The 13693-nt window shown below is 35.8% G+C and overlaps 1 protein-coding gene across 1 annotated transcript; it reads right to left on the bottom strand.

Moving 5' to 3' along the window:
- Positions 1 to 9903: 9903 nt before the first annotated feature.
- On the bottom strand, positions 9904 to 10515 carry LOC145292292 (uncharacterized). The gene has a single exon (XM_080138618.1). It carries the CDS (start codon positions 10513 to 10515, stop codon positions 9904 to 9906), a length of 612 nt encoding a protein of 203 aa, XP_079994744.1.
- Positions 10516 to 13693: the final 3178 nt, after the last annotated feature.

Here is a 13693-nt window from a genome sequence, read left to right as displayed (position 1 = left end):
CTAGATGTGACATTTTCCAATAGGCCCCTGCAATAGATATGCTATATAAAATGTTATAAATATAAGTAATATTGTCAGTTTACGTTAAACACAAATAATATTGCTATATTTAAACTACCCTAAAATATGTGGTTAAGTATGTTGGCTTAATAAAATGTATCGAACTAAATTCATCTTTTTTCTAATAAACTGTTATAGTCTTTTAGTTAATTTATGAATATCCAAATATAATCAGCTTGAAATCGACCATAAGACATAATAAAATGACTTACATTCGTTGTTTGAGGTTATAATTTTCTACAATTGAATTTAAGTTAGAATCTTGTCAGTGTTGATGTAGAAAGAGGTTTGTTCTTCCGCCACATGAAATTTGCTTTCTATTGTGTTCTTTGTACAGTTTTCCAGGCGGTAATTAATTGATAATAATGCGATACACGTCACTTTATCTAAGTTTCTATGATATCCAATATCAAAACGATCGTTTGAATGAGGATCACGTACATCCGTACATGTTGGTATGGAAATACAAAAAAAACAAAAAAAAAAACAAATACCATAACAAAATAATACTTTATTTTGATCATATCTATGTATCTTAATGATAGGAAATAACAATTGTTCAGTGCATTATTTATGTTCCAAACAGTATGTCCCCATTGATTTATATTATACGTCTACTCTTAAATTAATTAAAAAAAATGTACGTTTGTTTGCTTAGTTTTCATGCCTAAATTAGAAATAAAATCTCTATCAACAGTTAACACAATTTTTCTGTTGAATGTTATTAAGTAATCTCTCATAAAAATGTAACATTTAAGACACATTCACTAAGTTTTGCAAGAACCTCGGTAAATAACTCGGTTTGTCAAACTAATATATAGAAATCCCGTTTCGTTAGGATTGAAAGTTGAATTCCTCTCTCCAATGCATTAGTTTAAATTTTAAATCGAATTATATATGCTCAATATTGTGCTAAGCGTACGGCACAATCACGTGGACACACCTGCTCTCGCCAGATCACCGAAGTTAAGCAACATGGAGCCGGGCCAGCACCAGATGGGTGACCATTTGGGAAAGTTAAGCGCTGTATGAACCTTCTGGGAAGTTTGGGCGTGGGACCAGCGTCCTCACCTTGTAAAAAGAACTCCTCGCTACACAAGCATCTACAAAATTGTAGATGGCCTATCCCCTCCAGGGGCTCAAGGACTATGGATGGATCGATGGAATATTGTGCTAAAGAAGTGTGCCGATGTAATAATTCCATCTTCCAATAAGAACATGAGAAAGTCGTGAAATTGCAATAAAAAACAGCTTAAATATTAAAGAAAATGACTGTGGAAGGCAAAGCATAAGAACCACGAAAGTATGAAATCACGTGAATACGACTAGAAAATATATTAAGTACCATCATATGGAACTAAGAGAGCTGAACCGCAAAATGTTTTCTTTATTACCTCCACCCCTTAAAATAGTTGGTGTCCACATCGAAAGAGTCGTCAATGGTCCCGAAGGATTGAGCGGAAAAATCATTTAACCAGACATTATTTGTAATAGTTCCGAGAGCACTAGGATCATGGGAAGTCGTTTTGCCCGCCAATTTCAAAGATATAAAAACCTCTATATTTTATGTACTGATTTATGATGGTTTTTGTATGAGGTAGACGGAGTTATGCCATCGAAACATTGAAAATGGAAAACAATTTACTTATTGTGCGTAAATGTTCCATGGTTGTTACTGTATTGAAAAAATCCCCAGATCAAAATTACATTTGAAAAAAAAAAAACACTTGTTAGTTCAAATATAATCAACAATTCTACGTTGATGCAATGGTCAGGGTCAAGGTGAAAATAATGCGTGACATTATTTCTATAATCCGGGATAAGTAACGCGTTTACTTAGGAAAAAAAAACTGAAGTTATCGCTAACAATGTCGTCCCTAAGCCTGTCCGTGATATTGATATTGTCTTTTAGCTTATATATCAGAAATAAGGAAAACATTAGTTAGGCCTGTACCGATATTTTTATGCGGCGTAACGACGCGTTTTTTAGGCGATTTAGACCATGGACTGTATATTCATGGGTAGGAATGCGGCTAGAAATGTAAAAAATCTTTGGAAGAATTAAAATGTTGAGTGCCGGAAAGAGGAAAAACTAAAGATCGAATGAAGAGAAAACGCTGTCACATGAGAAAAAAGAGGTTAAATAAGTTTGATATATCACGAGAGTATGCGTACACGAGGAAAACGTGGCATTGTTTTTTAATTATTATTCGATTAAATAAGTGTTCAACAATAGTTGAGAAACGATTATTAGCTTTAATAGCATTTTGTACTGAAATGCAAACTGTGTATACTTAAGCGGTTTCAATTCAATAAGCACGTTATTTAGAATTTAAATATGATCAAGTGACAAAGGCACATCACAGGGATAGGTGGTTTCATCTACAAATTAAATATGATAAATCGATGAACGGACAAGCAGATAAATCGGTTTATAGAGATAATTAGATACAAATAAACAATTCCAAATATAATAAAAACGAAAATTAAAAACACAATATTTACTAGCGAAATTGTGTCCTGACGGACAAAGCCTTAAACAAAAACATTAAGCGCACCTATAATGTGTGGTTTTCATCTATAAATACTTGTACTGATATTGGCGTTCAGGGTGTCAAAAATGTTATGAAGGGAGAGGGTCGTCCTTTATATAGGTGATCGTTTGCGAAAGCGTCAAGCACAGGAACGTTCATTATTTTGATCGAAATCTTGTGCGGTTTACTCTTGCATAAAGTTTAAGCGTCCGTTTGAAAGCGCATTCTTTCACTTATTTGCTGTACGACCAGACGTCTTATCATTGTTCCACAATGATCTCTCGTGGGATTCTCTGTCAGAGTTATCTTCTCTTAGGGGATTATTCATTCTGACCGCTGAGCCGAGAATCATTACACTTGATCAGTTTTCTATCACCAATCTCTACCAGACGTCAAGCGATAACATTTAAAGCCCAATTAAACCGTCCGTTCAGTGGTGGAAATAGTGGACTCTTTGCTTTGAAGCAAGACACGATTATATCGCGAAAATGCAAGCCACAAACAAACACGTGTTCTTCCTTCTACATAATAGTACTTTCTGTAAGCCTTAGTTTTATTATATTCTCCCTAACGTTGTCTCATCTAATTATTTGAATTTTGTAAAAACTTCATCGTTTTAGTCATCGAACAGTATATACGATAGTATTCGTACATAAATAGGTAATATGTAATGTTTCAGCTCAAATATCGTAAAAGGGGGTATCTGTAGATATGAACTGATTCTAATTTAATAAATGTACATTTTTATATAGCAGTGCTCAATATCGTAAATACCAGTAAAATATTAAAAGGGGTAAAATATATGACGAAAATATTTTCGCTTTTTTCTTATACATATGCGAACAAAAAAAAAACACCAAACCAACAAAGAAGGTGATTATTAATTAATATAATTTTCCTTTAAAAGGGTAAAAGATATGACCTCTTTGTAAAGCATATTCCTCTACGAAGAATTAAATGTATTATGCTGCAAATATATTTTCACTTTGTGCAAAACAATACTGCCGTATATAGACTCAAATATATATATATATATATATATATATATATATATATATATATATATATATATATATATATATATATATATATAATATATAAAGTTTATACGTTGAATTAAAGGAAATACATTATCGTTTTAATTTTAAAGGCGTAAATTGTATATTTAAGATTAGCTTCTAATTTCTAATCACAATTGCAAGTGTTATTGCGATCGAGTGTCTAATGTCTGCTTGTTTAACCAGAATATGTACTTTTAGAATAATATCAGAACGAAAATATAGCGAAAAAAAAGAAAGCGGCTATGCCTAATAGTTCAATGTTCGACAAATTCACTATTATTTTCTGACTAGAAAATTTCTATAACGATAGTTATATATATATATATATATATATATATATATATATATGCATATATATAAGCATATATATATATATATATATATATATATATATATATATATATATATAGTGCTAAGTTTTGTTGAAAATTCAAAGACTCACGTTTTCTTTTTTATAACCTTCGTTTATTTCCTTGATTTTTCCATTACAGCTGTTTCATAAATGAATGGCAATTTTACGATTTATGTTTCCGTAAAAATATCCTGTCCTCACCAACTTCTTCAGATGTGTATCCATTAGATTTTCAGGACAAATGATATATTTTTAATATGCTGGACATTGTATTCGGGTAAAAAGATTTCCACAGCCATGCTTCCTCATTTCACTTCATTGTCACTCATTAATGAAACGGCTGTAATGGAAAAATCCAGGAAATAAACGAAGGTTATAAAAAGGAAACGTGATTCTTTGAATTTTCAACAAAACTTTGCACTGTATATGCTCTGTATCTATTAAATAGACACATTGAGCTTAACTCCAAATTAACGGTGAATGGTTTTAAAATATCAATCTAGACCCGTTAAACAAAAACGGTATACATCAAAAGTAACGATATTTCAAAAACAAACTTTAATATATATATATATATATATATATATATATATATATATATATATATATATAATAAAAATTACAATTAAATTTACCAAAATAATCCAAGATGTTAAAATGAAAGTATATTATAAATATTAAAGAATTAATATTTATAAAATTATCTAAGCCAGATGTAAAAGCTCCATAAAACCAAATAGGAAATAGAGCTTATAATATAATTTTTATCTTCCACCAGACTATCCATTCATTTGTAATCACCTTGTTCTTCACCATATTCCCTCTGCTTCACTTTTTTTGTTTTCAAGTAAGATCTTTGACTTACTTGTTGTTTCATCAAATACGGCTGCATGCAAAATCCGATCCCGCATTTTGCTAATTCCTACCCTCTGATGAGAAGGAAAGTATTTCTTAAAAACTCCGCGGATTAAGGACTATCCATTTATCTAGTGTTTCCATTTCAGATTAAATATGTTTTTAACTCATTTCAAATTGTTTTTTAACATATTTAACTGTTGGCTCATATATATATATATATATATATATATAATGTGTGTGTGTGTGTGTAGTTACATTTTTTCCATACACCCCCAACTACAAAGATCTCTTAAAAGCCTACGGATATAAAAACGCAGTCAACTTAACCCCCTTCTCACCCTAAAGCTAAGAGACAACGCTAAATAACTTTACAACAATATCGACATCACTATACGAATGGCTGAAAATATGTACCATATCTTAAATAAAACGACTCCTTGAAAATAAACAACATTCTCCGTAATAAAATAAAATATTAACTACTCATAAAAATCCTACAGAACAACTAAAACAGAAATTAACCATATTATAGCAACAAACAACGCTGAAATCGAAACAATAAAATTTAATAAAATACCAGGATACTATAAACCCGGCTACATATACGGGGAAATTAAAAATCAGAAGACAGAATATCCTCTAAGACCATTATCTTTTAAATCCCCTCCCCACCATGTAATATCGCGAAAACAATCTCTAATATTAACCCAATTTACATACTTAGTAACTACAGCATAAAATCTATCACCGACTTTATAGACCATCTTCATCCCTCGAGGGTGAAAACCTTTTTACAAACGTCCTTATAGAAGACTCAATTAAAATAATCTTTAATCGCGTATACAACTACAACCGATACCCCCAGCCATAAAATCCCAAACCCTCGAAAAATTACTACTAAAATTCACCACTCAAGTTCTCGCCACTGACCCTAATGGGAAAACATACATCCAAATAGAGGTGTGTCAATGGGATCACCTCTAGGCCCTACAATCGCCGAATACTATATAACTCCCCTAAAAAATGGCACCCTCTCAGATCCAAGAAATAAACCCATTCATCGTCGCTGAATCGGTTCAAGACATTGAAATACTCAAACAAAACTTGGAAACACGCTCCGCCCTCATATGTACAAGCGAAGAAAACATAAATAACAAAATATCATTTCTGGACGTATTAGTAAATAAAGAAACACAACTTCGTACATAACCTCAACCTACAAAAACCATCAGCAATCATGCAATACTCTTTAATTAAAATAGCGAATGCCTCGAAAAAATATAAAACTGCCTTCATAAGAAATTTATTCACCGATCATAAAACATAACATCAGCCCGAGAAATATTTTACAAAAACTAACGAACATAAACATACCCTAATAAACAATATTTTCCCAATAAAATTGCCGATAAGCCCATGAAATTTTATTTAAAATCACTTCACAATAAAAACATAAACCCTAACTTTAACCAAAACAACACTATCAAAGTATAATATAAAAAACAAACCACACACTAACTACAAACAGACGAAAAAAATAATAAAGTGAATTAAACAATACACCACCCCACCGACCAGAACAAGCAGATTAAACTAATAATATATAATAGTAAATTTAAAATCTCCAATTTAATAATTAAAAACAATAATAATGCTAAAACGAACCAAATCTGAAATCGTATACAACACATACTAGGATTACGAGAAAAAGTTATTAAAATTCCTTATTCCCTGGACTTTCAAAGATTGGATCTTCTCCTTAAAGAAAAAATAATAAAAGAAATATATAAAAAATATCTCATTTTGCTGGTAAGCGGCATTTATGACGGTAGTTATAAATGTTTTGGAAGTAAGTAAAAATGATATTGATTCTTTTAAATCTGGATAATGGTTATTATTCTATAGATATATTTCCGTATATTTATAAGTAATCTCTTCCGAATTGGAAAATATTTGATTAACGTTTTCTTTAATTTCGAAATATTGTCCTATTATATATATATATATATATATATATATATATATATATATATATATATATATATATACATACATACATAAACAAACACATTCTTTCCTAAAAAGCGGTAAACAAATATATATATTATGTATTTACATATATATATATACATTAAATATAGATGCTTATATATATATATATATATATATATTTATATATATATATGTGTGTGTGTGTCTCTGTGGATGTGTGTGTCTGTGTCTGTGTGTAAGTGTCTATACGTATGTGTATGTGTCTAAATGCGTCTATGGGTCTGGTGTGTGCAGAGTCATTTTTGAAAACTTCATTTTTAATTTAAATTGATGATTGATTTATCCCTAAAACTGCAATAACTGTTCCAGATAAAATACACTTATTATTCATTGTTCTTATATGGCTTCATCCGTAAGAATATTAAGATTGCTGTTTGTTCTCGCTGCAGGCGGGTTCTGAAATGTTGATGGAGAAGCCGTTATATACATGGAATATTAGCCGCCTACGCTTGCATGCATCTGATATTAACGTATGTTATTGAACATCTGCCCAGAATAAAAAATGACTGAATTTTAAAGTAATTAAAATAAAAATACATTAAACATCAAGATTTAAATATTATGCAAATGTTCACTGTGTATTCTTTAAACTTTGCAATACAATCGTTGTAATGCCACATTTTTAGATTATGTATTTTTATTATTAATTACTTAATTATTTTAACAGAGAATAGCGTTAGTTTAATTGAACCGTCTCGTCTTGATTTGCATTTTTTTTGTTAACGTTAGTTGAATTCTGTCTTTTCATTTACCACAAAGTCACTACATACCAAGGCTGAAAAGACATTAGAGAATAAGGGCTTATTAGTGTACGTTGATCACTAAAACAACAGCGTAAAAATCCTTAGTGATGGAAATTGTGGCTTGATCATGCTTGCCTTTGGCTGAACAAGAACTTGTTTTTATTTTACTTGAAAACGACTATATTGTATTTAGCTGGGAAGCAGACCACGCGAACAGAGTGCAGAAGTCGAACAGTTCAGGAAAGAAGCTAAATATTTTTCCTTGAATTTGCGTTTAGATTTAGGCACTGATTGAGAGTGGGTGAATTTCTTGATAGTGGATCTAGCTAGAGGAATGTAGTTTGTAAATCTATTATGAGAAACCATAGATTAAAGCTCAGACGCGTACTATCCCTCGAAGTGCCAGAAAGGTAGAGGAAGATTGCAACGTCTCTTCTGTAGAAAAGAGGACATACAGAACTGTAAAGAGAATCAGCTACGACGTTTTTAAACTTTATCAAGGCAGTATAGGATCCTCTGAGCAGCTTCTGTGGCAATAATTCTCCATTTTAGGAAGTATTTGCCACTTATAGAGTTAAAGAATGTCACCAGGAGTGAGATAGGATTCTGGAGAGGTAGCATGACAATTATTTTTCATGTAGTTGAATTTCCTGATAGTGGAATGCATTTTGTAGTTTAGTCAAAGGAAACCATAGATTAAAACTCAGACGCGCACTTTCCATGAAAATGAATTTAAGGTAAAAGCAGACTCCCAACGTTTCTTCTGTGCGAAATAGGTTGCAAGAAACTGTAAAGAGCATCAACTACAACGATTCGAAAACTACTTTGAACTTTGTCAAGGCAGTAGAGGTCATCTGAGCAGAAATTACGGCAATATTTCTGCATTTATCTCATACTTTTACAATCAGAGGATATCATTGGGAATGAGATACGATTCTGAAGTAGCAGCATGCCAATCGTCTTCCGGTGACATTGACAACAGATTTAATATAATTCTTCTATTTCAGGTCAAGAATGAGAATCAAACCCATAACTTATCAGGAGGGTTCTTTTGGGTGAGTGCCATTCACCCAAACCGGAACTATGTTGAGATTAGATCGTTTATGGAGAAAGAAAAAAAAGTAGTTTCATATACGTTAAAATACATCGTCTACATTTTGCCTATTTTACCACGTGCTCAAGGTCGGAGGAGAGAGACTATGAAATGACAGGGTTATTGTTGACATTTGGAGTGTTCTAATAGATGGTAGTGTAATCCACGTATATGTCGATAAATGAACTTAGAATGTGAGTTGGGACATACTTAATGAAGATAAGGAAAAGAGTTGGATTCATGATGGAGCCTTTAGACACACCAACGTCCAAACTTTCAGTTTCGGATTTCTGTCTATCGACAACTACTTGTAAAAACCTATCGGAGAGAAAGTAGTATATCGATAAGAACAAATGCAGAATTTCCATAGTGACTGTATGAGGTGAGGACATACGCGGAGAATAAGTTTGTTTTAAAATTTGTTTACAAATAGAAAACAATTTTGGATTTCTAATAGTATTTAGCATGCTATGTATACATATTTGACAGTTATTTTTTAACTATATAACTTAAAATTAAGATCGTCATCGTCAGCTACTACTCGTATCCGAGCACTGGGTCCTGTCGTCAGGTGCGTGGGTGCCTACATGGTACATGGCCGTACAGTCCGATTCTATGGCGGAAGAGCCGGGGACAGTGCTCACAGGGGAGGCGAGGAATATGGGTTGCTCTCGCCCCCTTCTCCTCCTCGCAGCCTCTTCCTTTCTTCTCCTTCCCTCCTAAAAGTAATCACTGCCACGGTGTGCAGCCTTCCTTCACACCTTCCTGTTCCTGGCAATCTCTTCCCACGAGGAGTGATCGATGTCAGTTGATTCAGCTGGTATTAGTAGCACATTTTTGCGGCTCCTTGTAATCTGGCTCCTTTCGCTATGGATGTGGCCTCTCCAGCGGAGGCGGTGGCGGATTATAGTGGACTTAACACTTGTCAATTTAGCACGGTCCAGTACCTCAGAGATGGAGGTATGGTTCTGCCAGTGTATTTTCATAGTTTGCCTTAATTTTGTTTGTTGGAAGCGTTCCAGATATTTTATTTCAGTTCTGTATAGTGTGCACGTTTCACATGCGTACAGGACAGTGGAGAGGACAACTGCCCGGAACACCATTATCTTCGTGGTCATCGTAAGTGCGTGGCTGTTAAATACGCGGCAGTTTATTTGTCCAAAGGCGGAATGGGCTGCCTTATTCTGCTCTCCACGTCCTTCTTGTATGTAGGAGTAGATGTTAAAATGCTTCCAAGATAAGAGAATTTATTCACTTCCTCTAGTGGTTGGTTGTTAATAGTGATATTAAGGGCTGTGAGCGTCTGTCCTGGCGGATATTGGATGAGGGTCTTGTACTTGTCCGTGTTGACCTGCATCCCAAACATTTCATATGCAGAGTTATATGCGCTTGCTAACGACTGCAGGTCGTCTGCCGTCTGACCATGAGTGGCGTTGTCGTCAGCATATTGTAGTTCTCGTACTTCGCATAAGGTGGAGTGGGTTTTTGCACGGGGTCGTGCGAGGTTAAAAATCTCTCCGTCCAAGCGAAATTGCAGGCCAATTGAGAGTATGTATGGGGGAATCTCGCTGAGCATTTCTGCGGTGTACAGTGAGAAATACGTTGGAGCCAATACGCAACCCTTCTTCAGATCACCGTTGATGGGGAATGCGTCTGAAAGAGGGTTCTGATGGCACACTCTTTTAACCATTCCATAATGGAGGGCACGCACCAGGTCAACGAAGTCGGGTGGACAACCGTATGTCGCGGGGACAGCCCACATGGCAGGTCGTGCCACTTGATGAAAAGCCTTTTTAAGGTCTCAAAAGAGGAACATGATGGGCTGTTGCAGTTTCCTTACACATAAAATCATGTCCAATGTCGCCCGGGAAGAACGAAACCCGCATTGGGTCTCTGGCAGGACGTCCTGTGCGAGGATGAGCAGGCGGTCAAGGAGAATCCGAGCGAAAATCTTACTCGCGATTCGAAACAGCGATATTCGCTGGTAGTTCTTACTGTTCTCCCTGTCCCCCTTCTTGAATATAGTAATGATATTAGCATCACGAAAATCGTTGGAGAGATTCATGGTCTCCCATATTTTTAATCATGAGCATCAAATGATTTCTCAGCTCGGGGTAACCGTGCGTGAGGTGCTCCAGCGGGATGTTATCTGGTCCTGGGACCTTACCAGGATTAATACCTTTCAGGGCCCTGATGAAGTTCTGGATGGAGGGTGGGAGTGCCATCGAGAGACGGACAGGATGCTGTGGGGTCATTCTCAAGAAATCATCTGGTGTTTCAGCGTGATCATTAAGTAGGTTCTTAAAATGACACCTCCATCTTCCCAGGGTGCCCTCACGGTCAGAGAGTACCGTGGTCACATTTGCGTTCTTTAGGCTTCCTACCGATGATCGTGTGGGACCGAAAATTTCCTTCGTTGCTGCGTAGAAACAGCGCAGCTCACGTTGGTCAGTGAAGCGCTGGCTCTCAGCAGCTTTTCTCTGCCACCAGATGTTCTGGGCTTCTACGAATCCCTCTCTGGCAGTCTGCTACAGCTACATTGTGACCAGGTTTGTTGGCAAGTGTAGGTCGGTTCTTTGAAATCAGATGTGCTTGTCGTTGTTCTTCAATGAGAGGAGCGATGATGGCGTCATTCTCATAAAACCAGTCCTGCCTTTTCTTGGGGGTGTAACACAGTACCTCCACGCGGCATGAGTTAGGGCGTCTTAGGTTAAAGTCGGGGCGTAGACTGAAATGAGCATAAGGTGTCTATCCCGCGTGATAGGGATACGATGAGTCATCATAGGTAATTGGTGGCCTTGGGAACGAGGTTGTGCTGCTGCACCAGCTGGGAACAGATGGCAAAGCCGACACCGTGGATGCGTTGCTCCTCTGGGGCCCTGTCTCTCTAGAAGTTGGTGTAGTCGGTTCCAGCCTCCCTGATGTGCCCTCTTCGGGTAGTCGGGTTTCACTTAGAGCCGCCACATCAACATAGAAGCGGGCGAGCTCTTTGCAGACGAGAGCTGTTCTTCGTTCTTGGAGGGTGCGAATGTTCCATGCTCCTATTGTTAAAATCCTCTTGCTTTTGCGACCGCATTATTGGGGTGTCCGCCAGTCACGGTAATCTGACCAGACAGGTTTTCTGTGACCGAGGGTTACCCCACCTTTTCCAGGGGTCTCCCCATATGGGGTGGGCTGTGCTGGTCCTAAATACACGCTTGGCTCATAATCGCTTCACTGCGGCCCAAAACAGATGAGACGGCAGCTTCTCCAAAGAAAGTTGTATCGGGCTTCCTGGTTCTTAGTTTATCAAGACCCGTCTTGTCGCCTGCCCGACAGCCGCTACCCTCTTCTGTTGGAGCTGGGAAGCTCCGCCGTTGGGGCTTTTGGTTTGATTTCGAGGTTTTTCCTTCCGCTACCCTTTGCCTTAAGAGGCATACCCTACAAGGCAGCAGAGTATATATATATATATATATATATATATATATATATATATATATATATATATATATATATATATATATATGGAGCTAGCTGACCATTGACACCAAGAAGTGTTTATCCGCACTTTATAAGGTATTGTTTTTAATCCTTCTGGGAGACTAGCCACCCTCCATTGCAACCAGGCAAGCTAGGGGGGAACCAGTTTAGTCAACGGCAAGCCGATCATGCAGCAGGTAGTATATGGGTTACATTGTAACAAAGCACATTACGTGACCTGACTTAAGAGTTAAAAAAATAAGATGGTTATTAATAAATGATCAATTACCAATGTTTTCCAACATTACTTTCATTGAATAAACACGTAGTTTTACATAATATATATATGAGATGGATACTGTAAGTGGGAGACATATATAATATGATCCATATTTATCCATGTTTTTACTGATCACCCTTCTATATTCAGTAAGCTATTTTCGAATTCCTTCGAAAAAGAAAAGCTTCTATACGTATATCTACTAAGACTGGTTGAGAAAGTGGATACCAAATCCGATTTATAGCATGTCCCCTCAAGTGAATAGAAGAAGGATATCGACCCAAACTTTGGACGATCGACATTTGCTGGACTTTTCCGGTCTTCCTCTATTTTATTCAATTATTCCTCGTCTGGAATGCGCATTTGACGAGATAAAATGTGCCGCCAAATGTTAATGACAATTTCTAAAAGCTTTTTCAACTGGGAAAGCATAGGATAACCTTGTTACGTAACTTTCATAGAAGACTCTTCGCTAAAAGGATTTCATTTTCTTTCTTGCTTTCTGTGTGCATGTCTCCGAGTGACGGCGAGATTATTTGTGTTTATTCTGTTGTATTTTTTCCCAATTTGTTTATCTCCTTTTTGCTATTTCCTGCCAGGTAACAGCTTTCTCAGGTGAACAGACTTAAATACGGAAAACACACTTACCGTTCAGACATTCGTTTTGCCATTTCTTTTAAAACCACCGCCAACCTTTACGATGGATTCCCAGAGAACACCAAGAGAACAGGCAGACACACCAATGAACGATGCTTGGTTTAGATTTGATTTGAAGTTAGAGTTCACCTAGTGCATGTGTGTATTTACTTAATGTAGTGCTTTGATAACAAAACCAAACGATAATATACTTTCACGGTAAAATAACCAACAGTTGGTATCCTTCTTTTGCTGAATTATTGAAGTGAAGATTCATAATTTGTATTGTTTGGATTATTTGGACTATTGTTTTATCTTGATTCTTATACTCGGAGCATTTCAGTTGATGAAACATCCGATAGCCGCCAGGTGTATATAGTAAAACTCGGGAATCTTGTTCGCAAAAAAACCTTGAAGCAACGAATAAATTACAAAGTAACTTTAACTTCTATGTATTTGTATCCTTAAGTCTGATACTCCAAATCATGCTACTCTCAAGGATTAAATAATGAATTTTGTTTTAAATTCTTTACAGATTCTTTAATATGGCATCAAGTTTTGTGAG

Source organism: Euprymna scolopes, chromosome 13, assembly GCF_053919585.1.
Source record: "Euprymna scolopes isolate OS-2025 chromosome 13, ASM5391958v1, whole genome shotgun sequence".
Lineage (NCBI taxonomy): Eukaryota > Metazoa > Mollusca > Cephalopoda > Sepiida > Sepiolidae > Euprymna > Euprymna scolopes.
This window is presented reverse-complemented; position numbering and strand designations above follow the sequence as displayed.